This window comes from Sorex araneus, chromosome 5 (assembly GCF_027595985.1).
Source record: "Sorex araneus isolate mSorAra2 chromosome 5, mSorAra2.pri, whole genome shotgun sequence".
NCBI lineage: Eukaryota > Metazoa > Chordata > Mammalia > Eulipotyphla > Soricidae > Sorex > Sorex araneus.
This window is the reverse complement of record NC_073306.1, coordinates 109,531,079-109,558,084: the sequence shown is the minus strand read 5'-3', so window position 1 is coordinate 109,558,084 and position 27,006 is coordinate 109,531,079. Positions and strand designations below refer to the sequence as shown.

The 27,006-nt window shown below is 54.0% G+C and overlaps 1 protein-coding gene across 2 annotated transcripts in view; it reads right to left on the bottom strand.

Annotated features, from left to right (window-relative positions):
* Positions 1 to 17,517, bottom strand: part of TSPAN15 (tetraspanin 15) — a 54,481-nt gene extending 36,964 nt beyond the window's left edge. For both annotated transcript variants that reach the window (XM_004617116.2, XM_055139508.1), the window contains exon 1: positions 17,356 to 17,517. In XM_004617116.2, coding sequence (XP_004617173.1) covers positions 17,356 to 17,451 — 96 coding nt within the window. In that variant the 5' untranslated portion in view covers positions 17,452 to 17,517. The remainder of the gene's footprint in view (positions 1 to 17,355) is intronic.
* Between the last annotated feature and the right edge of the window lie 9,489 nt (positions 17,518 to 27,006).

Below are 27,006 nucleotides of genomic sequence, written 5' to 3'. Positions count from 1 at the left end.
AAGGAGACCCAGTGGGGCTGGAGGTCTGGTTCAGCGAGGAGGCATGTGCCTGGCATACGCCAACCCAGGGTTGGTCCCTGGAACCACAGATGGTCCCCCGCTGGGTTTGGCCATTGTGCAAAGTGGGGAGTGACCCTTGGCACCACCTTTCTGTGTGCCTCCCCCTCCCCCAATAAAGGCATAAGTAAAGGAGACACAGGAAGCCCACACAGGCCTAAAGGGAGCCCCTGGGGCTGGAGCGATAGCATAGCGGGTTTGCCTTGCACGTGGCCGACCCAAGTTCGATTCCCAGCATCCCATATGGTCCTTTAGACACCTCCAGGAGTAATTCCTGAGTGCAGAGCCAGGAGTGACCCCTGTACATCGCTGGGTGTGACCCAAAAAGAAAAAAATAATAATAATAATTAAAAAAAATAAAGGGAGCCCCAACTTCCGGGGATACCGGGCTGAGTTGGGCCTGGATATGCTGGTGGGGTGGGAGGGGGGTGTCTTGGTTTCTTGGGTGCTTTTGTTTTGCTTGATTTGTTTGGTTTTGTTGGTTTGGGGCTAGGGGCCACACCGGGCAGTGCTCAGGGCTTATTCCTCACTGTGCTCAAGGGTCACTTCCGGGTGAGGGGGGTCGGGGATGGCGGGTGTTCAGGGAACCATACAGATGCTGGGGATTGAACCTGTGTCAGTGGCGTGCAAGGCAAGTAGTGCCCTAATGGCTGCACTATCACTCCAGTCCCCAAAGGGGTGTCTATACATGACTAGTCAATGATGGGGTTTCCTGCGCCTGGTTTTTAACATGTGTGAGACACAGCTAAGAGAAAAATCAATGACGACACACACACGCACGCACGCACGCGCACGAACGCACACATACGCCCTCATTGGGACTGAGCTTCGTGGGCCAGGAAGGAACCGGGGCCTGCCTCAGAGCACATGCTCAGTCTGTTCAGCCCTCCCCCTACCCTGCGTCCAACACTGCTACTAACACTTATGCACTAACACTCAGGGCGGCTAATTCTGAGTTGGCTCATCTGCAGAGACTCGGCGGCAAGGCCCAGCCAAGTGCGACCCACCCTTGACCTCAACAACTGGACGGTCTGCACAGATTCCTCTGTGCGGGACTCCCCAAGGCTCCCTGGAGGTCCAGCTGCCCCCACACTCCCCTGCAGATGCAGTGAGGAAGAGGCCAGACTCAGTTCGGGGCAGCCCAGGGGGCCTCAAAGTGGGCGGCCATGGGAGAGCACTCAGAAGTGCTCCATAAACACGGCTTCTCTCTCCGGAGCACTGCTGCATAGTGCTGCCGCTCCAGGGTCCAAATCACGTGCCAGAAACCTGCTTCCCTTCAGAGCCATTGTGGTCCAAGACTGACGCATGGGAAGGGGGTCCCTAGTCTGAATTCCAAGGCAACACTCTGATGCCACAAACATTACGAGCCTACAACAGACCCGGCACTGCGAGTCACAACCTTAGACTAGAGTCGGCTCCTGGGGCTCAGTCTGGGGAAATAAACCTTTAAACCAATAAACACAACAGAGTGGATAAATGTTACAGTCAGAAGACTGAGAATATACAGGGGGCTGACAGGCAGAGAAGCTGAGTCATGGTCAAGGCGGGAGAAACCAAGGAAGGCTTTCTGGAGGAGTTGGTATTCGTCCTGAATCCACACTGAATGCATACATGCATACTATGGACAAGAAAGAATTTTTTTTTTTTTTTGCTTTTTGGGTCATACCCGGCGATGCACCGGGGTCACTCCTGGCTCTTCACTCAGGAATTATCCCTGGCGGTGCTCAGGGGACCATATGGGATGCTGGGATTAGAACCCGGGTTGGCTGCGTGCAAGGCAAACGCCCTACCTGCTGTGCTATCACTCCAGCCCCAAGAAATAATTTTCTTAATGTACATGGTGTCATTTGTACATGTGGGTCATCAGGTCGGAGCCAAGAACAGGGAAAGAACAAAAGAGGGTAAGATGCCAGGGAACCTCACAGAAGAACCACGAAGGCTAGGTCTCCCAGGCTAAGTCAAAATGTTGCATTCATTCATTCAACAACTATTTCCTGCATGGTTGTTTGGGGCAGTGATTCTCAAAGGCTTTGGTCTTGGGACTTATCTTCCACTCTTTAAAATTTTTGAGGATCCTAAGACTTTTGTTTCTATTACTTATAACTCAGTTATTTATTCACTGTATCACTATCACTGTCATCCCATTGTTCATCGATTTACTTGAGTGGGCACCAGTAACATCTTTATTTCTCCCAGCCCTGAGATTTTAGCAGCCTCTCCTTACTCGTCTTTCCCAACGATTGGAGGCTCTTTCAGGGTCAGGAGAATGAGACCTATCGTTACTGTTTTTGGCATATCGAATATGCCAGTTATTTATTAGGGGGAAAAAAAACCTAAAAATAGATGTCCATGTTAGCATAAATAACCTTGTTTTCATATAAAAGTTTAGCCCCAAACCCAAAAAGTGTGGCCCAGATGTGCCTGTTCTGCACATGTGAATGTCTGTCTGGGGCTTCTCCGCTGCTCCCCAGCGCCTGGTGCCATGCGACCACCTATGCCCTCTGACCCCTGCTCAGACTTTGAGAGCAGCTGAGTCAGGAATGTAGGGCACGGTCATAACACTGAACAGAGCACAAAAGACCCAGCTTTGGGGGCGCTGGTGTTCTCGCTGAGGACATAAGATAAATAAGAAAGAACAGATGGTCACAAGTGCTACGGGGAAACAGAGGAGACTAGAGGCCAGGCCAACGCTGTGAGTATGAATCACGCTGGCAGGGCAGGGCTCCCCCACCCATGCAGGGGCCCCTGAGGTCAAGGAAGAGCTGGAACAGCCTCACAGAGGGGAGCAGCCAGGCAGGAGCTGCAGGCCGGGTGTAGAAGCCGCTGATGGCACGGGCGGGTCGCCACTGTGTAGAAGAATGGTCGGATCGGGTATTTCCTGTTCTCGGGGAGGCAGTTAGAAATGGTGCTTAAGAGGTCTGGGGGACCCACTGGGACTCCTGGCAGACCTGGCCAGCAGTTTAGCACCAAGATACACCGGACACCCCAGTGGTGTTTGAGGGGACCATGTGCCGGCAATGGAACCCAGGTGAGGCACGTGCCAGGCATGTGAGCTAACCTCTGTACTGTCTCCCAGCCCCCGCTCTCCCCTCCACCACACACGTATGTGGGTTTTGACGTGAGTGGCTCCAACGCAGTGCTGAGAACAGACAGGGACAGAACAGTCCAGAATCCACTCCAGTAACCCAGATCCAGGGGACTGTGGCCCAGACTGGCTTGTGAGAGTTCGGGGTGAGAAGCAGGCAAACTGAACAGATGCCAGGGCTGCCAATAGAAAATCAGGGAAACCATGTAAGGAAGGGATACAGGTTCCTTTGCTTTCTGAAGTTCTCTACCAAACAGTCCTTACACAGTCCCTGGTGTCCGTTGGCGGCAGGCTGGCCTCTCTGTCCCCGGCAAGGCAGGCATCCAAGGGGCGGGGGGGGGGCCGGTCTGAATGGCAGATGTGGGACGGTCTGCCATCACCTTCCTGGGCGGTTTCAATGCCTCCCACCTCAGCCCCACACAGCACTCCTGCAGGAAATGGGGTCTGAGCCCAGTGACTAGGAAGGCAAGCCCAGAGTCTGGTGATCAGCCCGCGTTCGGACTTCAAAGGAATCCAGAGAAGAGAGTGAAGGAGAGGCAGGAGAGAGGAAAGCGACAGGTCATGTACCCCCTGGACGGGTCCAACAATCTCACGGAGGACACTGTGGGGCGGCCAGGGATGTTTGCGTCTGGACTGTAGTTTCAATTTGACTTCGTGGAGACTTTTATCACTGATTATCAGCACGGTGGGGGAGGAGGTCCTTTTGGAAAGAGGGAGGCTGGGCACAAAGGCTTCCAAAGGCTGCAGTTCCTTCAGCTAGGTGGGTTTTGATTTTGTTTGTTTTTTTTTTAATGGGTCACGGGGAGGTGAGGACGGAGAGAAGGGAGAGATAACAGAGGACATGGGACTGTTGGCAAGGCCGGGGCCCACGGATGTTCCGGGAAGCCCGCTTTCTGCGTTTCTGTGAGTTTTGTTGTGTTTTGAGTTCATTTCTCCCGTTGCAGCTTGATTTAGGAACAGCAATTGGGGCTTCTCTGGCAACTGGCACTCCCCACCAGGTCTGAGAGATGGGGCTTCTCGCAGCCAGCCAGACCCCAAACAGAAGGGTGGGGGATCAGGCTGATGCAGGCAAGTAATACAAGAGCGTCATCCCCAGATTCTCTAACAGGGGCTGAAACATCCGGAACTCAGAGTTCACCGCTCGAATTCAACTACCCCAAGAACTTTTTTTAAACAAAGAGGAAACTAAGGGGCTGGAGTAATAGCACAGCGGGTAGGGCGTTTGCCTTGCATGCGGCCAACCCGGGTTCGATTCCCAGAATCCTATATGGTCCCCTGAGCACCACCAGGAGTAATTACTGAGTACATGAGCCAGGAGGAACCCCTGTGCATTGCCAGGTGTGACCCAAAAAAAAGCAAAAAAATAAAATAAAAAGGAGAAAACTGATATAATAATGCACAAGTTGCAACACTGGGTCGCACTTTTTCCAGTGTTCTCTAAGAAACTACTAGGGCCCATAACAGAAATAAAGTGGAATAAAGACTTGGCACTTTGGGGCCAGAGAGACAGTGCCAGGGTTGAGGCACTTAGCCTTGCATGTAGCTGAGCCCAGTTAGATCCCCAGCATCATGTAGGTTTGCTCCTCCGAGCACCGCCAGGAGTGATCCCTGAGCACAGAGCCAGGAGTAAGCCCCGAGCATTGCCCTGTGTGACTCACCTCTTCCCTCCTCCCCCAATGAGAACACAGCAGTTTCCTAGGCGGGAAAACGGTGCTGTGATACCTGAGAGCTATGTTCTGGAGTCTTGGGGGGAATCCTGGGTGGGGGGCGGTGCAAATTGCCACAGGGCCTGCTACTCTGATCTAACCCACAGGCACATCATAGCTTCTGCCTGGAGAGAAGCTGGACGTTCTCTGCATCATTCTTCGAAGACTTTTCAATGTATATAACTTCTATTGCAATAAAAAGTTTGAGAAATCAAGCCATGTCTAAGTTTCACATTCTTTTCCTCGGAGTAGGCCTGTTTACAGGCCCGAGGCTCCCTTTGGCCTGGGAAATCTCAGTGGCCACAGCCAGGAGCCTGCCCAGGAGAGGCCAGTGGGAGCTGCCTCCTCCACGCTGGAGTTAATGCTGTAAGCAGATGTTACCCGAACCGCTCAGTGGGGCTAAATATAGGCTGGAAGGGAAACCTAGCTATTATCCACCCAAGTGAGCCAGGCAGAAACCAGGCCACGGAGGGCTGCGCGTGGGGCAGGGGTCTGGAGGAAGGAAAGATGGGGCCCTGCTCGCCCTCTGTCCCCTCCTCCTCTGTGAAGACTAGGCCAGAGAATGTGCACACGAGCCAAGCCATGTCCCTGCGAACCCCTTCTCTGCTGATGGTGCCAGCAGAGGCAGGAGGTAAAGGCCAGGACACACGCTGAACAGCGGCTAGTGTGGGGTACAGAGCACCGGCTACTGGGGGCACTTCCACTGCAGAGCTGGGGGACCCTGGACAGTCGTCTTCTGCCCGCTAGCCCTCCTGCCTCAGGAGTGAAACAGAAATCACGAGGAGGAAGAAGCAAAAGACAGTCCCCTCAACACAAGAGAGACTATTTTTTTTAAATTTTACTTTCATAAGGTTGTTCACATTAATTGATTATATTAAGTATTTCAACACCAATCCTACCCCCATTACACCTTCCCACCACCATTATTTCCAAATTTCCCACCACCATTCAAGCCTGCCTTCCTGCCAGAGGCAGATTCTAGATAATTTATTTTCTATTGCTTATTATGCAATAGCACAGCGAGTTAGGGCGTTTGCCTTGCACGTGACTGACCCAGGTTTGATTCTTCCATGCCTCTCGGAGAGCCCAGCAAGCTACCGAGAGTATGCCACCCACACAGCAGAGCCTGGCAAGCTCCCCATGGCATATTCGATATGCCAAAAACAGTAACAACAAGTCTCACAATGGAGACATTACTGGTGCTCACTCGAGCAAATCGATGAACAACATGAAGACAGTGCTACAGTGCTACAGTGCTTATTAGAATATCAAGAAAGGTCGAACGCCCCTGGAATTCTAAATATGTAAATGACTGGGGTACAGAGACATCTCTGTGGGGAGCTAATACATTTTGAGATCCATCTGTGACTCTCTGGATCAAGGTGGCACACTTAAATATGGCCCGGAGGCAGTTTGTGGGTGTGACAGCCAGGACCGCAGGACCCGAAGGGCCAGGTGGGGAGACAGAGGGACGAACCCTCTCAGCTGGCATGTGGCCTGGCAAAAGAGAGACTTTTTGAGGTGGGGTTGGAGATTACTGATGTCAGGGGGCAGGTCTGACCCCAAGAGAGGCAGCAGCGGGGTCGACCCCCATGGAGAAGGAAGACAAATGCAAAGCAAACTGGCCTGGCTCCAATCTCTGGAGTCCCTGGGAACTCCAGCCCTCACCCCCATCTCTGCAGGAACACCCCTCTTCCCGTCAGGATGGAGTGGCCACTGTCGCCCACAATACCCTGGCCCAACTCTCCCCTGCTGATCATGGCTTCCCATGAGTCTTTGGGGCCACTGACCTGCACCCCATCATAAGCTCCTCAAGCTTTCAAGGATGAGGTGGGCTGGCCAGGCGGCAGCCCCAGCTTGCAGCACCAGGCAAACTGCATCCATCCAGAGGATGATGGGGGGTGTCAGCTGCCTGAGTTCCTCCTGCCTACAGGGTCAGTATGGGGTGCACCCCCCAGGGGCTGCACCATCCCATGCACAGGGACCCCCCCCCCACACCGGGGAGAGGGAACGAGTGAATGATGCCCACTGTCCTTCCCCACCATGGAGGGAGGCACATGCTAAGGGGTGGGGGGCTGCTCTGTTTCAAGCCCCCTGAAAGGAAGGGAGGCACCCCACTTTCTCCAGTGTCCTCCAAAATCCAAGTCACATCCTGCCCGCCCCCACCTGATGCCTGATGGGGGTGCTCCTCCTGATGCCGCCCTGCGCAGGGGCCTGCCTACCACTAAGCCCACTCCAAGCCCTCTCTGTCGCCTGCTCCCAGGCTTCCCTGCAACGCAGAAACCAGACAGAGGCCACACAGGGTGCTGGAGGGGGGACCCCCCAAAGGAAGGACCTCGTCATCCCTGTCTCCCTCTTGCAGTCCCAGCCAACAGAAGGAAACATGTTTGCTTGTGGCACGAAGCACCTGCCATCTCTTCCGGGACTGGATGAACAGGTTGGTGCAAACCAGCCAGCCTGAAATAACCAGGGGGGTACAGTGTGTGCCCCCGGTCCTGCTCCCCAACACCACCATCTTGGCACTGTGGGCCAAGAAACAAAGGTCCGAGGCCACACCCCCCAGATGTCTAGGCATAAACCTGCCTCTGTGTTTTCCCGTTGGGGGTGGGGGGCTCCTGCCTGTTACCTCTGGCCTGCACCTCTGCCTGGCTGGCTTCTCTTCTGTCCCAAAGACCCCGTGCCTCCATCGTGCAAGGACACGGTCATTCACTGCTCAGTCAGCCCGGGGAGTGCAGGACGATCCCATCTCAAGACACTGAGCATAATCTGCAGAGACCCCTTGTCCAAAGAAAGTCATCTGCACAGGTTCTGGGATGGGAACACTTTGGGGGAAAATGCCGCTCACCCCACGACACAGCTCAATGTTCCGAGTCGGAAGCTGGCTCCCACCCTTCCACACAGGGCCAAGAGCTCATTACCGGGACCCCACGCTAGTTCCACTTGCCCATCTGGATCTCTGGCCCCTGCCCTCCACCCCTCCCCCACCCTCCGGCCCTGCCTCATCGGTCTTGGGGCTCAGGGGCTGGACCCGCTGCCCCCGAGATCACAGCCAGCTGCTCACACCAACTGGAGAAGACACCCTGTCTCCACACCAGGGTCCAGTTCTACAGAAAACTCCAACTCAAAGTTAACTGCTACAAGGACTGGAGAGACAGGTTCGCAGGTAAGACTCTTGCCTGGCACAAAACTAACCAAGTTCCATCCCCGGCACCACACTGGGTCCCCCAAGTCCCAGCAGGAGTGATCCCTGAACAGGAAGTCAGGAGTAACCCCTGAGCCCCGCTCCTGCTGGGTGTGGCCCCAAAACAAAAACGAAGTTAAGGACTGAAACTCCATTTAATATAGATAAAATAACATTGTGAAAACTGTCAAAAGGGGAAAAAATACTCCACAACCTTCAAGGATCCAAAGCTCTGGGAACCGGCCTGGACTAGATATTTGTAAAATCCCTTGATCTTGACTAGGGTGGGTCACCCACCCTAGTCAAGATCAAGAACCATGGCAGATGCCCCAGAAGTCCTGACTTATTTTTGGAGGGGGAAGACTTTTGTTTTGGAGGTTGTTTGGGGGCTATATCCCGCAGTGCTCAGGTGTTACTCCTGGCTAAGCCCTCAGGGATCATTCCTGGTGGGCTGGGGACCGTATGTGGTGCCAGGGATCAAACCCGGGTCAGCGGCATGCAGAGCAAGTACCCTGTCTCAGCCCCTGACTCGTGACCTCAAGAAAGGGGGTGCCTCAGAATTCAGTGCCATGTGGGGGGCCAGCAGCCCACTCGGTCCAGGCAGGGATGGGTCAGCCAGGCTGAGCCTCCACCCACCACCAGACCGGTCACGTGGTATCGATCTCTGGGCCTGGTGTCTGGCATACCATGTGGGCATGGGAACTGACCACCTGGCTACCAGCACCTCTGCAGTCCCACGCACTGGCCCTGACACAGCCTGGTTCCTGTTCGGGTGACCTTGGCCTTGTCCAAGCCCATATCCTGGTGGGGGTTTCCGGCTGCCCCGGGCAGGAGTGCGGTTTGGCCTTTCTTGGGCTGCCCAAGGCCATTTTCCTTCCATCCCCAGGAAAAGAGGAGCTTCCCTGGATGCAGACGCCTGTCTGGGAGGGACAGTCTTGTTTGGAAAGCTATAAAACACAGCAGACCTTGTTTCTGGTCTCGGGGACAGAGGTCGGAGACAGTCATGCCTGTCACCTCCCTCTCGGGGCCTTAGACTTCTCAGCCAGGGAATGAGACCAGGGTCCCTGTCCACTCAGCTGCAGGGTGCTTCAGCGCACCCAGAAAGGTAAAGAGAAGTGTGAGGAGGAGGCAAGCCAACGACGGGGTCACCTCTGTGCCCCTGGTACCTCAGAGGGTGCACCAGCGACCCCCACCCCTCGAAGGCTGGAAAGTGAGGCGCCAAGAGCTGACCGTGATGGGTGTGGGTGCCCTCCGCCTAAACACTCCTTCAGGGTGCCTCTTATCCGAACACTCCCCAAGGCGCCCTCTGCCTGGACACGGCCCGTGGCCTTTTTGAATGATTTTCTTCTTCCTGGCCACTTCTCATGCCTGAGCCTCCACTAAACTCCTCCTTTAAGTTCATCCTGATGAGGATCCACGGAAAGCAGACCTCCTGCACCCTTGGCAATTAGCACAGTGCCCCACAAACACTGCCAGGACCAAATAAGTACCTCCTGGCCGGATCAAAGAAACCTGGAGAGAACCCAGACTGAACTCTCCTCCCCGTACGTTATGGTTCAAGCCTCTCACACCCCAGAGTCCTCTGGGAAAGGACTTTATCTTCTCGGTCCCTCGGTCCCGGGCTTACCCAGAGACACCTCTCCCCCACGCCTGGAGACAGCTGGCACCAGCATTTCCTTATCAGACTCTTATCTCGGTGGCTGGAGCCCCACCCCAGGTGACATGAATCACCCAGAGAGCAGCGGCCCAGCCCGGGAGAGCAGGCCACCAACAGCAGCGGGTTTCAGTCCAGGCCTACGGCTTCAGTAAACGTCTTACCGGAAGGAATAGATTGTGCAGAAGGGCTAGGTCAAAGCAAAGAAACCTGAAAGAGGACAGGGGTTAAGGCATTTGCCATGCATGTGACCACACATGTGGTTCCCTTGGCCTATCAGGAGTGACCCCTGAGCACAGAGCCAGGGATAAGCCTTGAGTACCGCCAGGCACGGCCCCCAAACCAAAAAGGAGCACAGAAACTCCCCCACTGTCTCTGTTCACTCATCTGTAAAACAGTGTTCTAGAAGGTTCTCCAAATGCCAACAGGCTGCTGTCCTGCATCCCTGGGTTGTAAGGGACCGTGGCCAGGCACAGGGTGGGAGAGCCCAGAGCCCAGGGCGAGAGGACCCAGATCTTGGCTCCCAGAATCTCTTGGACAGTCCATTAGGTCTGTTCTCCAGCTCCATCACTGCTCAAATTTCACTGTTTACTCTTTGAAAGGCTGGCCTAGAACAGGAGGAAAACAGGCTGGCCCCAGATCAACAGCAACAACAACAACAAAACAAAAATGAGGGGGAACATGTACATCTATAGCAGGAGTTGTGCAGACAGGTGTTTCCCAAGCCAGAGGAATGCAAGGAGGTTTTAATCGTGTTTGCTGTACTTACGTGAGCTGCTGTGCCCAGCCCCTTTTAACTCTGTGCCCATACTATTCCCGCAAGAACAATAGGGCTCTTTTCAAAAGAGAGAAATTCTGCCGGAAACCAAATCTACTCTCTTTTCTTTGTAACTTTATCTAACTCCTCGCAAAAAATGTCTCCTCCCACCCTGAGACCTGGTCGCAGGCAGGCAGCAGGGTGGGCTGGAGGGGGCGAGGGTCAGCCTGGATCCTACTCAGGATCTAATGACGGCTGCTTCTCTCTCCAGACCTCTGCCTTCGCCTCAGTACAATGAACCAGCAGCAGGACAGGGACCTCTCAGGGCCCCTCCCGCTGGCTCCTGAGCTCCTAGGAGAAAGAGAGGGACAGAACATAGCAAACCCCTGGCGAAGCCAGGAGCAGCTGAGGGAGTGTTGACCGCATGCCAGGCATTGCTCTCGGCTTTTGGCTCTTTCTATAAAATAACAAGTGTTTTGCTGCCGGCTCAGCAACCCTCGGGTCAGCTCTCATATGACCAGTTCTAATGGGTAGATCACCCATTTTCAACAGTTAGGACAACTGAGGCACAGGGATGCTCATGACCAAGTCACTCAATCTAGAAGTGTAAGAGTTAGGATTCGAACCCAGGCCACCTGGCAGAGGGTTCACACCCTTATGTTTATAGGCAGAGACTCTCAGGCCAAACCCTGCTAAAGAGAGCTGTTCCATGGAAAGGCCAGCATGGCTCATAATACCCTGAGCAAACCCGGGTGAGTAATGACCAGGCCGGCCACCCTCACCTACCTGGCAGCCCTCCCTCCTTGGCAAGGCAACACGCTTGCTCCTTTCTAGCCGATCAGGATCTCGAGGCTGTTTCCTCTAGCTTGTTCTGGTCCAGAAGCCCCATCTGGAGCCCCTGTTTATAAAGCCCAGGTGAGGCTGGGCCCCCACAATACAACTAGCGTGGCCCCCAGTGCGGCCTTTATGAATGAGCTACTGCCGTGACCTCCGGCACTCTCAGTGCCACCGGGAAAACTGTCCTGAAACCAAATCCCCAGGATCTCCTGTGCTAAAATTAGAGCCGTGTCCCCAGTGGGCCCTGACATGTGTGTTAGCATGATTCGCCCTCGTGGCATGTGGCAGAACAGGCTGCCTCTGGGGGAATTCATTTCTTAGGGGCCCTCCCTAAAGAAGCCTGGGCTGGGGGGCAGAGACTTGAGGCCCACGCCCAGCTCAGCTCAGGGTCCCTGAAACACCCTCTCCAGACTCCACGTGTGGGACCATCACAGGTGGTTCAAAGTCACGTTCCCATGGACTCACAGGGGAGGGAGGTCATCATTGTTCACATTCCCTCTGATCCTCCGATGGCAAGGAGGAGCCAATCTCAGCGTTGGTGCCAGTGTGTCTTTAAGCCTCTCGAGTGATTGACCACCTGCCTTTGGAACAAAGAGGGCCAGTCGGGGGTTCACAGTCCATCAACCACAATATCTAACTAGGACTTAATAACCATGGTTTACTCTGCCCACACTCTATTTACCATCACTGCTTCCTGCTAGTTTTTGATAATGCAATAACGACTTCATATTGGCAGGAGTGATAGAAAGCTGCCTTGTAAAGATTAACTGAAACGTGAGAAGTGAGTGTCTTGGAAGAATTGCAGTAACTAATATAATATAACCTCTAGGTTGGGCATCTCTTGAGGGTTTTGCTATTTTTGTTTTGGTTTGGTTTGGTTTGGTTTGGGGGCCACACTCAGAGATGCTCAGGGGTTACTCTTGGCTCTGCACTCAGGAATTACTCCTGGTGGGCTCAGGGGACCATATGGGATGCTGGGGTCATATGGGATTGAACCTGGGTCAACCACATGCAAGGCAAACACCCTAACCACTGTACTATTGGCCCCTCTCAACTCTTTTTTAATGTACATACAAAGTAGGCAGAGTAGTTGTATGTGATCAGTAATTCGGATGGAGGTTACCGTGGGTAGAGAAAGGGGGGAGTGAGTGAAAGGGGTTTGTGAGTGAAAGCAGAGGTTTGTGTCTTCTGCTGTCTGTCCTATTGACTTGGCCTAGAGGCTAATTTTATATGATATATATATATGTATATATATATATATATATATATATATATTCCTCACCTTCCTCACTTTGCAAAAATTCCTCAGTTCATACACACTTAAGATCAGTGCATTTCTGTATTCTATTGTACCTTTATATGGCCTCTAAGCCAGAAATCCCACTTCTAAACATTACCCCGCAGACATACATACCCATGCAAAGCACCACTCAGATGCTCGCTGTAGCATGTTGAGCAATAACTAGAGATAGGAGAAAACCTGAGTTCCCCATCGGGGGATGGATCCCCAAAACCCCGGCCCCGCCCGCCTATACTGAGCTCATCCCGCAAAATGGGAGGCAGCTTCTAGTTCCTGGAGAGATTATTTCCAACAGAAGGGGGAGATTTTGCTGCTAGCAGAGCTGGGCATCTTCGCTGGATCTGAATTTAAGTAAGGGATAAGGGCAGAACTGTGCATCGGAGGAGACCTTCTGTGTGGGAAAGAGAAAAGAATACATCAAAGAGCACCTGTCGTGAGCAGGACATTCTAATGCCAAGTATCAGAGGAGAGGCACAGGAAACAGCACAGTTCCCCCTGGACGAGGTAGACCAGCAGAGAGGAATAAGAGAGAGACTTGTGGCCGATAACTACATTTTTGTACTTTTAAATGGCGTCTTTGAATTTCCTACTTGGCAGTAATTTTTAAAGCCAAAAGGCTTGCAGGAGGTGCCTAGAAACTCAGGGCTCCTTTGAGAGCGAGATGAGGACTATAGCAGTAGTATAGAGGTCAAGGTGCTTACTCAGCACATGGTCACCCTGGTTTTGGTCCCCAGCACCACCGAGGATCCCCTGAGCCCTACTAGAAATGAGTCCTGAGCACAGAGCCAGGAGCAGGCCCTTTTAACTCCTGGGTGCGGCCCAAAAAGTGCTCTCAAAAGAAAGGATGAGATGAAAGGAATACTTCCTAGAGACGTAGATTGCACATACCCCTGGCTCTGCCTCTTCCCACCTTTCCCCTGCCCTCAGGGAGAGAATGGGCTTTCTCTTAATGGTTTCCAATTAACAGATCCCTGCCTAGGACGAATGACTTACTCACCAGGCCTCTGCCCTACGGCCAAACTCTGGCACTGGGAGCTGCCTGGCAGAGCTGGCAAGTGGCTGAGTTCTTGGCATGAGCAGGGAGATTTTTAAGCAGAAATACTTCCAGGGACGGGAAGTCAAGGATTGGTAAGACAATCTCAGCTGGCTGAAGCAACAGGATTCCAAGGTGGAGTCTTAACCCTGCCCCAAGGAAACCATGGGGTCAGGGTCAGTCAGGGCGCAGGGCTAGTACTAGACAGAAGCTTGGAAAACTCAAGCTTCCTTTTACTGGGAGATTTGCTTTTGTGTAGTACCTGCAACATCCCAATGATGTGCAGGGCAGGACCCAAGTTACCCATTTCATAGACAGGAAAGCAGAGGAAAAATAAGACAAGTGATCACATACAGAGAAAAGGGATGAAGCTGGAAATACTCCTCACCTTTAGGCTCCTGGTCTATCCTTATTCCTACTCCTCTTCTCCTGCTCTCTTTCAACTCTAATCGTCAGAAGCTGAAAGTGAGGGGCAGACAGAGAACCCCGGAGTTGGGATCAAGGGCTTTGTGAGATCACCTAGCCTGGCACAGTTCTACCTATACAATTTAATTACATTTTTTATAGGGGTCTTTAAACATTTTAGTTGATTTTGATGCAAAATAAGAAGAGAAACCTAGTTGGGCTAGTTACAGCTAGCTAGAGCACCTGCCTTGCAAATGGCTGACCCAGCATCCCAGCAGCCCCCGGAACACCTATATGGTCCCCTAAGCACTGCCAGGAGTAATTCCTGAATGCAGGGCCATTCAGTAATTCCTGAATGCAGGAGTAACCCCTGAACACTTCTGGGTGTGGCCCAAAAGGAGAGAGAGAGAGAAAGAAAGAGAGAGAGAGAGAGAGAGAGAACCTTTGAATGACAACTCAACTTGCTCCCGTCCCAGTACATACCACCTTCCACTGCCTTAGAGCATCCACCTATAATCCAAGTGCCATCCTCTAGCTAAATACACTTCATCTCTCTTCTACCCCACCTAGTTGGAGACCTGGACTGGGAGCTAGGCTATCTTTTCCCCTATTACTTCACGGTAAGTACATAACACATATAACAAACATACAAAGGCATTAATTGACTGTGTCTGCTATCAGCAAAGTTTCTGGTTAGCAACAGGCTATTAGCAATTAAGTTTCTGATGTGTCAAAAGTTACACATAGATTTCCATGGCAGAAGACTGGTGCCGCTAACCTCTGAGTTGTTCACAACTCAACTATACCACAGTGCCAAAAATGTATTTAAAAAGTGCCTGTCATAGAGGCAGGTTGGTGGGTGGGAGGGAAACAGGGGACATTGGTGGAGAGAATTGGATATATAGGTGAAGGGATCATTGTTGGAACATTGTATGCCTGAAACTCAATTATGAATAACTTTGTAACTCAAGGTGACTAAATAAAAAGTATTTAAAAACCTCAACTGTGTGTGTCCATATACATAAACATGATTGTATCATGATACATAAATGCTGCTATATTGCCTGCTTGCCCAGTTTTCATCCCTAATACCCTACTTGGCTCCTGGAGCCCCACCAGGGGTAATCCCTGGTCTCAGAGCCAGGAATAAGCCCTGAACATAGCTACATGTGGCCCCAAGATTGGAAAACATAAATGTTGCTATATCCTGGCTAAAAATGTTATATGGAGCTGGAGCGATTGCACAGCAGGTAGGGCATTTGCCTTGCATGTGGCCAACTCGGGTTCGATTCCCAGCATCCCATATGGTCCCCCCGAGCACTGCCAGGGGTAATTCCTGAGTGCAGAGCCAGAAGTAAGAGTAACCCCTGTGCATCGCTGGGTGTGACTCAAAAAAGAAAAAAAAATCCTACATGTTAGGGGGCTATAGAGATAGTAAAGTCAGTAAGGCACTTATATTCCTCACCTTTATAAGTGGCCTTGCACTCAGCCAATCCAATTCAATCCCCGGCATCCCATATGATTCCCAGGCCCACCAGGAATAATTCCTGAGTGCATAGCCAGGAGTAACCCCTGAACACCATCAAGTGTGACCCAAAATCAAAAACAAACAAACAAAAATCTTACATTTTAAGGGGAGGTGGGGAAGAGAGAAGCAAAGTGTCGGGGGTGGGGGCGTTGCTAAGGGAAACTGATGAAATTGGTAGTAAGAAATGTACACTGGTGAAGGGACAGGTGTTGGACCATTATATGACTGAAACACAATCATGAACAACTTTGTAACTGTGTATTTCCCTGTGATTCAATTTTAAAAAACAGATTAAAATTCCTTTTAAATTTAATTTAACTTGAACACAATTGTATGAGAATATCCAACTCTACCTCATTGTTTGGGCATTAATCAGAGGGATGCTGGGATTGAACCCAGGGCTTCACACATGTAGAACTGCGCTCCATCCCTTAGCTACACCCCCAGCACCCTCCTCCCACCTGTCATGGAATATCACTATAGGATTAGTCATCTCTAAAAACAATCTTACATCAAAATTCAACCTTGAATCTCTAGGGATATTTCAGATGAGGAATTCATCAGCTCACAGGTCCCAAACAGGAAAGTGACTTGCCTAAGACTTCCCTGTAAGTCAGTGACAAGACAAAATTTTTTTTTCTCTTTGGATCACACCTGGCTATGCTCAGGGGTTACTCCTGGTCCTGCACTCAGGAATTATTCCTGGCAGTGCTTGGGACACCATATGGGATGCTGGTGATCGAACCCAGGTTGGCTGCATGCAAGGCAAATGCCCTCCCCGCTGTGCTATCCCTCTGGCCCCAAGACTGGATATACTCCAACACTAGACAAGGTCACATGAGGGTTGAGGTGGCCAGCGTGTTTGGGGAGCAGGGGAGATAGGTGTCCATGCCCCCAGAGGGGCAGGGGACTACTCTAGAGTGGCAGGAGCAGACCTGTAGAAAAGATGTCCTGGATCCTAGATGGCACCCAGACCAATCAGCAATCCCCATCTGAAGACCGGATCCCTTGGTGGGCACAGCACACAGACCAGCTTCCCCGCTCACAATAAAAAGAGTAACTCCCTACTTGAGGCCTCAGGGTGCTCATGCTAACTAAGCACTGAACTTGCCCCTGTTCCACTCAGCCCCACCTTTGGAGCCAACTGCTGTGACCACGTACAGTAGCGCAGAGAATTGCAGCAACGTCCCCCAGGAACGCTCAGAAAGTGGTAGCCAGGAGTCCACGTCAATTTCATGTCTGACCACTAGCCCCCAACAGACACGAGAAGTAAAGGGCAGCGGGGTGGGGTGGGGTGTGTGTGTGTGTGGGGGGGGTGAAGGTTGCTATTGAGCCCATCAGAGTGGGCCGGCTTGGGGGTCCGGGGGATTTTCCCAGACAGCCTTGGACTAGGTGCGCACATTTCCCGGGGCCCAGAGGAAACTCAGGCTCTGCAGAGAAGCAGCTGGCTCAGGGGCACTGGCCAGTAAATAATGAGAGCCGGGCGGGAGCCCAGGTCCCCTGTCCCAGGCCACAAAGGCTGGCCGCTTCTCGGGCAGGCGGGGTGGGCGCGGCCGGCGGTACCCAGGGCCCAAAGCCACGGGTGCGCGCACGGGGACGGGGACAGCATCGCCCGCTCCGGGCTCCGGGAGGCGCGGCTGGAGCTGGGGCTGGGGCTGGGCTCGGGCCGCCGGGACGTCCCGGACCCCACAGCGAGCGGGGACACGGAGTCAGCGTCGGGGCGTCCCTGCCCTCCCGGGGGTCCTGAGTCCGGGCTCCCGCTCCCCGCGGAGGACCAGCCCTCCCCACCGCCGTCCTCCCGGGAGCACTCACCCAGAACACCGTGGAGTAGATGACGAGCGAGAACTTGAGCCAGAGGTAGGAGAAGCGCGCGCAGTAGCGCACCTGCTCGGAGTCCCCGCGGGGCATCCTGGGCACTGCGGGCCGCGGGGCTCCGGGACTCCGGGGCTCGGTCCCCCACCTGCGGCTGCCCGCCCGCCAGCCCAGTCACCCGCCCTCCCAGGACGACTGACACCCGCGCGCCGCAATCACCGCCCCCGCCGCGCACCAGCCGGCCGCGGTGACCAATGGGCGCGAGCAGGGTCTGGAAGGGGGAGGGCCGGGGGCAGGGCTTCGGCCGCGGACCTCGAGGAGCCAGGGCGGGGAAAGGGTGCAGAGGGGGCGAGGTCTCCTGCCACGCTGCAAACGTGGGTGCTCCAGCGCCGAGGGTCGTGGGAGAACGCGGAACTGGGGACGGCGCCAGCGTGCCCACTCCGAGTACGCAGACACGGCGGCTTTTGCAGTCTCGTCCTGAGAGCAGACCCTGGGGAGGGGGCAGGAATGAACCTCCCCGCTGTTAAAAGTGTGCAAAAGAGGTGAGTGCAATAAGGAAGCGGAGTTGTTCCGCCTGAGGAGGCAGGAGTGCGGTTTCCAGGGGGGGTGTGGCAGGGTGGGGCCCTCCGGGGAGCTGCCCCCAGTTATACCCTGATGGAGACTCCCTCCAGACTCTGGGAATCCCCCGCTCTGTACCCAGGTGCGAGGTATCCCATGCGCCCCACCTCCTCCTCTGAAAAACCCACCTTCAGCCCGGCCTTGGCACACACCCAGCCCGAGTGGGCGGAGCCGGTCTGACCTCCAGGAGCTGGAGCGATAGGTCCTGCAGATCAGACCCCACCCAGCCTCTTCCCACAGGCCGTTCCTCAGCCAGCAGGGGGTCAGTAAGGGGCTGGGGGTCCCTCTCACACTCACCCCTGCTGGCCTCCCTGGCCACGCTCATCCTAAGGAGAGCCAGACAGATGGTGTCCATACTAATTGAACTGACCTAAAGGTCGTGGCTCCTGGTGGCAAGGGCGGGAACGGCACCCATGTCCTGTCCAGACAGCACCCCCACCCGACTCCTAAAGGTGCCCAGGGAGGGAGGAAGAAAGTAAGCACAATGGTTAGGGTGTTTGCCTTGCACGCAGCCGACCCGGGTTCGATTCCCAGCATCCCATATGGTCCCCTGAGCACCACCAGGAGTAATTCCTGAGTGCAGAGTCAGGAGTAACTCTTGTGCATCGCCAGGTGTGACCCAAAAAGAAAAAAAAAAGGTAGGGGTTGGGGAGGGTGACAGTGCCTTCAGGGAGGGGTGAAAAAGAAGTTTCCGGGTACAAAAGGGGTAGTGCCCGGAGATGGAGCCAGCCACCTGGTTCCCTCCAAATGCAGCGCTCAGGGCTAAGGCGCCCTCCCAGGGGGGCTGAGCTGTACTTTCTGTTCCCAAGGTGGAGGAAGTAGCTCTTGACTTCTCTGCTACCGCCCCCTCTCCTCCGCTGTCCACTGAGCCTTGGAATATGGGTCCCCACCCACCCCACCCCCGGGTTAGCATAGCACCTGGCCTGGGAGGGGTGACCGCTAGCAACAGCTTCCCTGCCTCGCTTTTTCACCTTGTTCCATTTGCCCTGCTCTGCATTCCAGCCCTTCCCTCGCTGCCCTTTCTCTCCTCATTCCAGTCTTCCCGGGCCCCTCACAGCTGGCTGAACCCCTATAAGATGCCCAGAGGAATGACAGAGAAACGTCCCCTCAGAGGGAACCTGGATTCTGGGGGGCGCTGGCACAGCCCTTCTTGAGTTCCTTACTGAGTCCCTCTGTGGCCCCTCTCCACCACCCCCTCCAAAACCTGGCCCCAACCAAGACTCCAAGTCAGTAGAAGAAACGGCATTTGTTTTCCAACTTTTCCCTTCTTTGACCAGGTAGTCTGGGCTTAGGGGCCAGTAAACTAGTTTATCATGGTGTTGTCATTGATTTTCCTGTTGGACTTCCACAATCTGTTTCACAGGTGCTATGACATGCAGGTCAGAACCCCCCTGGTGAGCTGTCTCTGCATCTCTGCATCTCTGAAATGAAACACCTGGGAATCAGTATGAATGTAAAGGGCCCAGAAACTTCTAAAGCGATCAGACTGTGCTGAGCTAGAGGCAGCCGGGAGGGGGAAGAGGGCAGCCCGCATTTTAGCCTAAAAGCTATCCCCAGGAGGTCACTCGCCAGCGGGGGGGGGGGGCGGGGGGGTTGCTGCTGGTAGATGTTTACCAGCTGGCTCTAGTGCAGAGAGTGGCAGGACGACCCTGTGGTGCATTTCCACAGTGTGAACCCTTCTGCCAGCTCTGAGATCAAGTTACCGCGTGAAGTCAGTGAGTCTGGAGTGAAGCAGAGACTCATCATCTCCCCCATGAGCTCAGCCTCCACAGAAGGATGCCCCAGGGCCCTCAGGGAAGGCATCAGCTCAGTCAGTCAGGAATGAGGCTGCCTCAGGGGCAGTTAACAGTGTGGCATGGCAAAATGATGTGGAGACCCCAGCTTGCTCAGAGAGCAAGGATATGATTTAGGGAGGCTGCCTTGCACTGAGTCCTTGGTGGGGTCGTCTGTCCTGAGGGGTGTGGCCCCCTTGGCCTCCTGTGACTCTCTGTCTAACCGAATCCTGCTTCTAGCCTCTAGTCTCTTCCGTCCGTGCCAGGTGGTGGAGCATTGAACCAAAAGGAGAACAAGATGTCTTGGATGCTCGAACCCCTCCCTGCAGCCCAAGATGGCCTGGGACCTTCAGAGAGACTTCCTGCCTCTTCAGGACAGACAGGGCTGACACCTGAACTTCTCAGGACTGTGTGAGGCAGTTTTGTGGCTACTTGCAACCAAGTGTTTGTTTTCTAGATATTTGCATCTGTGGCAAAATTTATTCCCGGTCTGCTATCATGATAATCTGGCAGGGGTGCTCCTGGAAAAAGAAATAACTAACCCTCGCCTTCAGCTCATGAGAGAAGATTCTCAGAAGTGGGTGTCAGAGCGATAGCACGGCGGGCAGGGAGCTTGCCTTGCATGCAGCCTCCCTGGGGTTTGACCCCCCAGCACCCCTGAACCCTGAGTGTGGATACAGGAGGAAGCCCTGAGCACCAAACAACAAATAAACAAACAAACAGAAAGGCTCTGGGCACTGGGACACTGGGCCAGCAAACTTGGCTGGTGGGCGCAGCTTTGCATCTGTGCTGCTGGGCCCGTGCCTCTCTCTGGGACTCTGATTCCCAGCCACTAAGTTGGACTGTTTCTTTTCTAGCTCAAGCTATCTTGGTGGGTAGTCCCCAGGGTCAGCTCCATCAGCCGTGTCTGTGGAGCTTCTCCTGCAAGCCAGGGCCTGCCCGAGGGTCTGGAGGATATGGCTGTAAACAAGGCTGGAGAGAGTTTCCCGTTCTTTTCTCTTGGTGAGTGGGGGGTGGCAGAGGCAGACAAAAGCCTATGAAAATGAATAGCAAAAAGGGCTCATGTCAGGAAGTGTATAGGCCTAAAGGTCCCACAGAAGCTCCTGCAAGTAGAAGGAACAGCAAGTAGGAAGGCCATGAGACGGGAACTACTTGGAGAGGTTCGAGGGGCTTGTGTGAGACTGCAGGGCCGGGGTGGAGGGCATGAGGGAGGAGGGCCTGGCAGAGCCTTGGAGCTTGGGAAGTTTGGTTTTCCCTTTTCAGTGAGAATTTCTGGGGCAGTTTTAAGCAGTTATTGATGTAGAATCTGGTTTGTGCAGGAGGGATAGGAGAGAGCTGGGAGCAGGGGAACTTGTCGGAAGACAATCACTGTGGTCCTAGAACAAGAAGGCGTGGCTGGAGAAGGGGCCATGCAGAAAGCAGGGTGGCACTGGGGTTTCTGTGACAGTCACTCATGCAGAGATTGTAGGTGGGGAATGTAAGGGGGTAGGAATCAGGGACCCCACCTATGCTTGCCTCTAGTAGGTATGAGTGTGTTGCTGTCCTTTTACCAAAGGAAGGGCCATGAGGAGAGGAGGGGGATAGGGGTCCCAAATAAATAGCATTGGCCATTTCAGACTTTGAGACATGGTTTCCACAATCCAGGTGAAATTGCCCAGGAAACTCGGTGGTGGGATTGGATTGGGTGATAGAAATGTGGGTCACCATATCAATGGAATCCTTGGCCATTTGTGAATCACACTGGGAGAAAATGGGGAGGAGAAGAGAAGAGAGGCATAGCCAGATGCCAGAGCTGTTCAGCACTGAAATGAAGGCTGTGAAGAAAAACAGGCAAGATGGGGCCAGAGTGATAGCACAGCGGGTAGGGCATTTGCCTTGCACGCGGCCTACCCGGGTTCGATTCCCAGCCTCCCATATGGTCCCCTGAGCACCACTAGGAGTAATTCTTTTTTTTTTTTTTTTTTTTTTTGCTTTTTGGGTCACACCTGGCGATGCACAGAGGTTACTCCTGGCTCTGCACTCAAGAATTACTCCTGGCGGTGCTCAGGGGACCATATGGGATGCTGGGAATCGAACCTGGGTTGGCCGCGTGCAAGGCAAACGCCCTACCCGCTGTGCTATCGCTCCAGCCCCACTAGGAGTAATTCTTGAGTGCAGAGCCAGGAGTATGCTACCTGAGCATTGTTGGGTGTAGCCCTCCCCCCAAAAAAAAGGAAAGAAAACAGGCAAGATGCCGGGAATGAGACACGGAGAAGAAAGGGCTTTAAGAAGTTGGCAGGGATATGGCATGGAGTGCACATCAGATGCTTCAGCTTCTTCTGACAGAGACTTAACCTTGGGCTATCTCTTGGTGGAGGTTGAAAGGAACTTTGACAAGAGTTCTTTTATGGAACATTAGGAACAAAAGCTGAATCGGGGTATATTGAAGAGAGAAAAGAAGGGGAAGTGTGAAGGAGGACACCCACACAGGTAGGTGTACAGAACCATCCTCATGAGAGCACATAGGTGGAATTCTTCCCAACCACCAAACCACCTGCCCCAGCAAAGATGCCAGAGTTAGCCTCAACGTGGGAAAATTTCAGTGGCCAGCCATGACTTACTTCTGGCTTTTCCATCAAGAGCTGGAATCCAGGGGTCTGGCAGCGCTTGTCTTGTCTCATCTTGGGGTGCTCCTGCCCTAAGTCTCAGCCAGTCTGCTCAAGAGACCACCAAGGCAACTACCAGCAGACTACCACCAGCAGACTACCACCAGACACGCAAGGCATGTCCTGTGAGACCACGCAAACCATCAGCCATCACCCCACAGCCGGATCGAGGTGCCTGTGTCCAGGCAAGATTAGCTGAGCCCGGCCCAAGGGAATCAAGCTGGGGAATAACCAAACTAGTGATCATTGCCTAAAACGCAGTTTCTGGGCCATTTGTTACACAGCAAAAAGCTAACTGGCATATCTTTTTTTTTTTTTTTTAAGTAAAACAGATTTTATTTGGAGGTTTTTTGAAAGAGGAAGAAAAAGTGTGAGAGAGTGGAAAGGAACGTGCCGAGAAAACCCAGGCTTCTGCAAGGGCAGAGAGAGCCCACACACATATCTTAGCATTAGACACAAAAGCATGAAAGTCCACGTCTCAAGAGGGGAGATGTGGGTGACACATGCTCGGCCACGGGGGCACACGCAGCACATGGGATCAGGCAGCATATGCACCCAACTGGCATATCTTTAGAGCTAAAAATGTATGAAATGTGAATTTGAATACTCATTCCTTCTTTTATCGATGTCCTCCAATACCCCCCGCCCCCAGGGAATAGCCCTCTTGAGTCCTGAGAACTGCAGTAGACCTACAAGCTGCCCTTGTCCACTCTGTGCCAACCCTTGGCTCAGTGAGGTCACTCTTCCTCCCTCTGATTCTGCTGCAGGACACAGCGATCCCTGCTTATTCTCTGCCAGTCATTAACTCCAGACTCTGACTGTGTGGGCTTTCACGTGACCACCTCAAAATCTCATGATCTACAGAATATGGTGTGCCAAATCCCACTTTACAAATGAGGAAACGGAAGTGCAGAAGTCAGGGGACTTTTCCTGGAGTTCCCAGCAAGCCAGGATACTTTCTCGTCCAAGGCAGTTGTGTCCCCAGCCACACTAGAGTGAAAATCTGCTGTGTCTTACATACTGTGAATGACCTCCACAACTCAGAGTTTGGTACTGGTGAGAGATGAGACTTTAAAGCGACTTACTAGTGGCTTCGGGAGATTGCTTTCTTGCATGAGATTTTGAGTGTTTTGTGAAGCATCTATCTGTCAAAGGGGTCTGGGAAAGGCTTTGGGACTGCTCCCTGTATGTGAGAACAGTCCTGGTGTGGCTCTGGGAGGGATAAGCCCACACAGACTCTGTCCACTGTCTCTGACGGGACAACCTTGTTTTTCCCAGACACCAGCTACTGATTGGTGTCGAAGCAACAAGCGTCCCTCAGAATTTGGGAAAGGGTTGCCCCATGGGACTAGCTTCTGGTTCTTTGGGAGTTGGAAGTCACCTCCTAAAAGTTATGTGCTCTCTAGTTACTGAGAGGAAAATTCAAGAACAACATAAAAATATAAATACCCAGATGATTTCTATTTTGTTTGAGTTTGTAAAATCATGTAACTTGCCTGTAGGCTTGCCAGCCAACAGTCTTCTGTGAGCTCTGCCCTTGGTGAGGGACACCTAAGGGTGTCCTCTGGGCAGTGAGGACACAGGAGAAGCCCATTGCTCAGAACTGAACTCCCTCCTGCAGGGCCGTGTCTGTAAAGCCCCCAGGAGCTTCCCTGAGAGTCTCCCTCCCGTGTGCCGTGTGCTCCCTCTCCTCACCCCACCCACGTGGGTGTCCCCCCAAGTCCCTTCTCACCTCCTGGTGGTCTCTCCCTCCAGAAGCAGTCTTCTGGGGCCTTCAGACGGGACCAGGTCACCTGCCCCAGAGACCCTCCTGGTGCGCTCAGCCCAGGCCTTTCTTGGACCAACCAGATCAGTGTTTCCCCATAGAGGTGGGCACAGGTCTCCCTGCCAGGGTCCATGCCCCCTCTACATGCCCTTCCAGGCCAGACATCCTTAAGAGCAGCTATGGGGATAGGATCAGGGACATCTGTGACTCACCTGTGGCCATTGCTGGGGCCTGTCCCAGGGCACCAGCACAGCCATGCCCTGGAGAGTCATGGCTGCTGGGCAGAAGGCACAAGTGTGAGAGAACAGCACTTCATGTTCCCCGCGTCTCCACCTGGGGCTAGCGCACGGCTGGGTTGGGCTCCTCACGCTGAGACTTCAGGGTGCCAGGGCCTCTGTCCCCAGGGGACAGACAGGCGTCGTGGGAGGCCAGAGCCCACTAGAGAGGCGCTCTTGTCAGTCTTGAGAAGGGGTATCAGGGGCTGCGCAGAGCCCAGAGGGACCAGCTGGAGGGACCCAGCCCTGCTGGGTGGGCACCTTCCCACAGAATGGTCCCTCTCGGCGTGAATGAGAAGCACAGGGGTCAGTCTGCTGCCCTCCACCAGATCTGCCCGAAGTGTCTATGCCAGCCAGGGGGCTGCCTGAGCCAGGGGCTGCCTCGCCGCCTTCAGCATTGGGTTGCAGGATTGTGGGGCCCAGAGGCCAGTTTCACGGTGTGATGCTGTTGTGCTGCCAAGGGTCCCCAGAGGGAAGCCCAACATGATGTTTGCCCATATGTGCTTCGTGTATCTGGAGGTCGGGATCCCTTCCCACATAGGCGTCCCAGCCTGTGTGTCCCATGGCACTTTCCCAGCCCCTGACCTGTATCAGCTTGTGCTCCTGAAGTGGTGTGAGGCTGGCATTCAGCACCTTCTGCCCAGCGCTGCCAGAGGCCCGCTTGTCTGCAGAGAGAACACCCCAGGCCCTTGCCTCCCACTCGACTCCATGACAACTGCAGAGACGCTCACCCCCTCGCACCACAGATGGAGCCCACTGCTCGCTTCTCCTGGTTCTACACCAGCCCACGGGCCAGGATGCGGGATGCGTGTTGGCCTCAGGGTGGGGAAGGTGGGAGATGGCGGCCCTAAGTCCCGGGCCTCTGGCACCGTGCAGCGCCTGTCAGGTGGGGAGGCATGTGTGAGTGAGCAGAGCTGTTGCTCCAGGCCATGAGGAAAGACGATTGGTGGCAAAGCAGGACTAGGACTAGATGACTAGAGGCACACAGGGGCTGTTGTGTCCCACCCCTCATGAGTGAACAGAGAATCAAGAGGCCTGGTACCTTGCTCGTGGCTGTCTGCTAATATTTGTGCCAGTTTCTACATTACGTCTTCCAAAAGAAAGGCTGTTGGATCGCAACAGTAGTACAGTGGGGAGGGTGCTTACCTTGCACGCGGCAGAACAGGGTTAGATCCCTGGCATGCCAATGACCCCGCATTTTCCTAATGGTTAGTAGAGTGGGTTTTAACATGAGGATCAGCCACTCATCGTAAATGCCCCGTGTTCAGCCTTTGCCCACTCACAACGGAGCTTCTGATTCCTTTCAGTGGGCACTGCCAGGGCTGGCAATCTGAGATGTCTTTCCCGATGAAGGTGCCCATGGGGTGACCCTCGAGCTGAGACCCCTCCAGCCAGCCTCAGAGAGCTTCAGCAGCAGCAGGGCCAGAGAGAGCAGGGCTTGGCCTGGTTGGGGCTCAGCCAGGCATTCTGGGAAAACAGCCTGGAACATTGGCTGACGGGAGGTGGGGTGCCGGGCTGGGCCCATGTGACTCACTGGGAGTGGTGGGAGTCCACCTGTCGCTCTTCGGAGGAGGGCAGCGCTGTCCTGCGTCTGGGGCTGCAGGCGAGGGGAGCCCCAGATAATGGGGGTGCTCCAGGACTGTTCTTAGAGTGCCAAGGACAAGTGTCTGGGGGACACAGAAGAGGGGTCTAGGTCCCACAGCTACCCAGGAGGGGAAAGAAGGCGTCTACACTCCAGCACGGCTCCCCTAGTCTCAGGAGGCGTCTACACTCCAGCACGCTCCCCTGGTCTCAGGAGGCATCTGCACGGCTCCCCTGGTCTCAGGAGGCGTCTACACTCCAGCACGGCTCCCCGGTCTCTGCCAGGAGCATGGAGAAGCCACAGCATTCTGCCCCGGGCTGTGTAACCAGCAGGGACCCCTGCTGGTGGCTGTGGTGGGGGGTGGGGACCCCAGCAACTCCTGAGGGTGGATTTGACAGATCACAGTTTCACCCACATATTGGAGCTCTTACCCCGCGCCAGTTTGCTCGGCTATCACCTCCCTTCCCCACTGTATGGCCAGCACCGCCCCCCAGGAACAGCTGGGCGTGTGCTTGCTTAGTGCCCGGGGAAGTCCCTGCCAAGGGTCCAACCGCTGAGGGCCGCCCCGAGGAGCAGACAGCCTGGGCGCAGTGGCCGCCCTCCTCTGCGACTCTCCGGCTCCTTTCTCTTCCTGCAGTGTCCATCCGGTCCGGCCTCTCCGCTTCCCCTTTCCTGCGTGCTGAGGGCTCAGCTCAGCGGGGGGCACAGACCTTCTGTCTGGCAGATCCACATCCCCTGGCCTGTTGGGGGGAAAGGCCTTTCGTGAGCAAAATTGCCTTTTCCATTACCAACATGTCTCAAGGGAACTGTCGGGTTTTTTGTTTATTTGTTGGCTCTTCATTTTTTCCTCTCTCCAGGGTGCTCAGAAGGGCTTTATGTAGGAAACAGGCGATTCTGTCTCTGAGTACTCGAGGACTCCACCTGCACCTTCCCTGCAGCCCAGCAGAGTGATGTTTGCTCTGCCCCAGCCAAGGGTCCCGGTCCCGAGCACCTA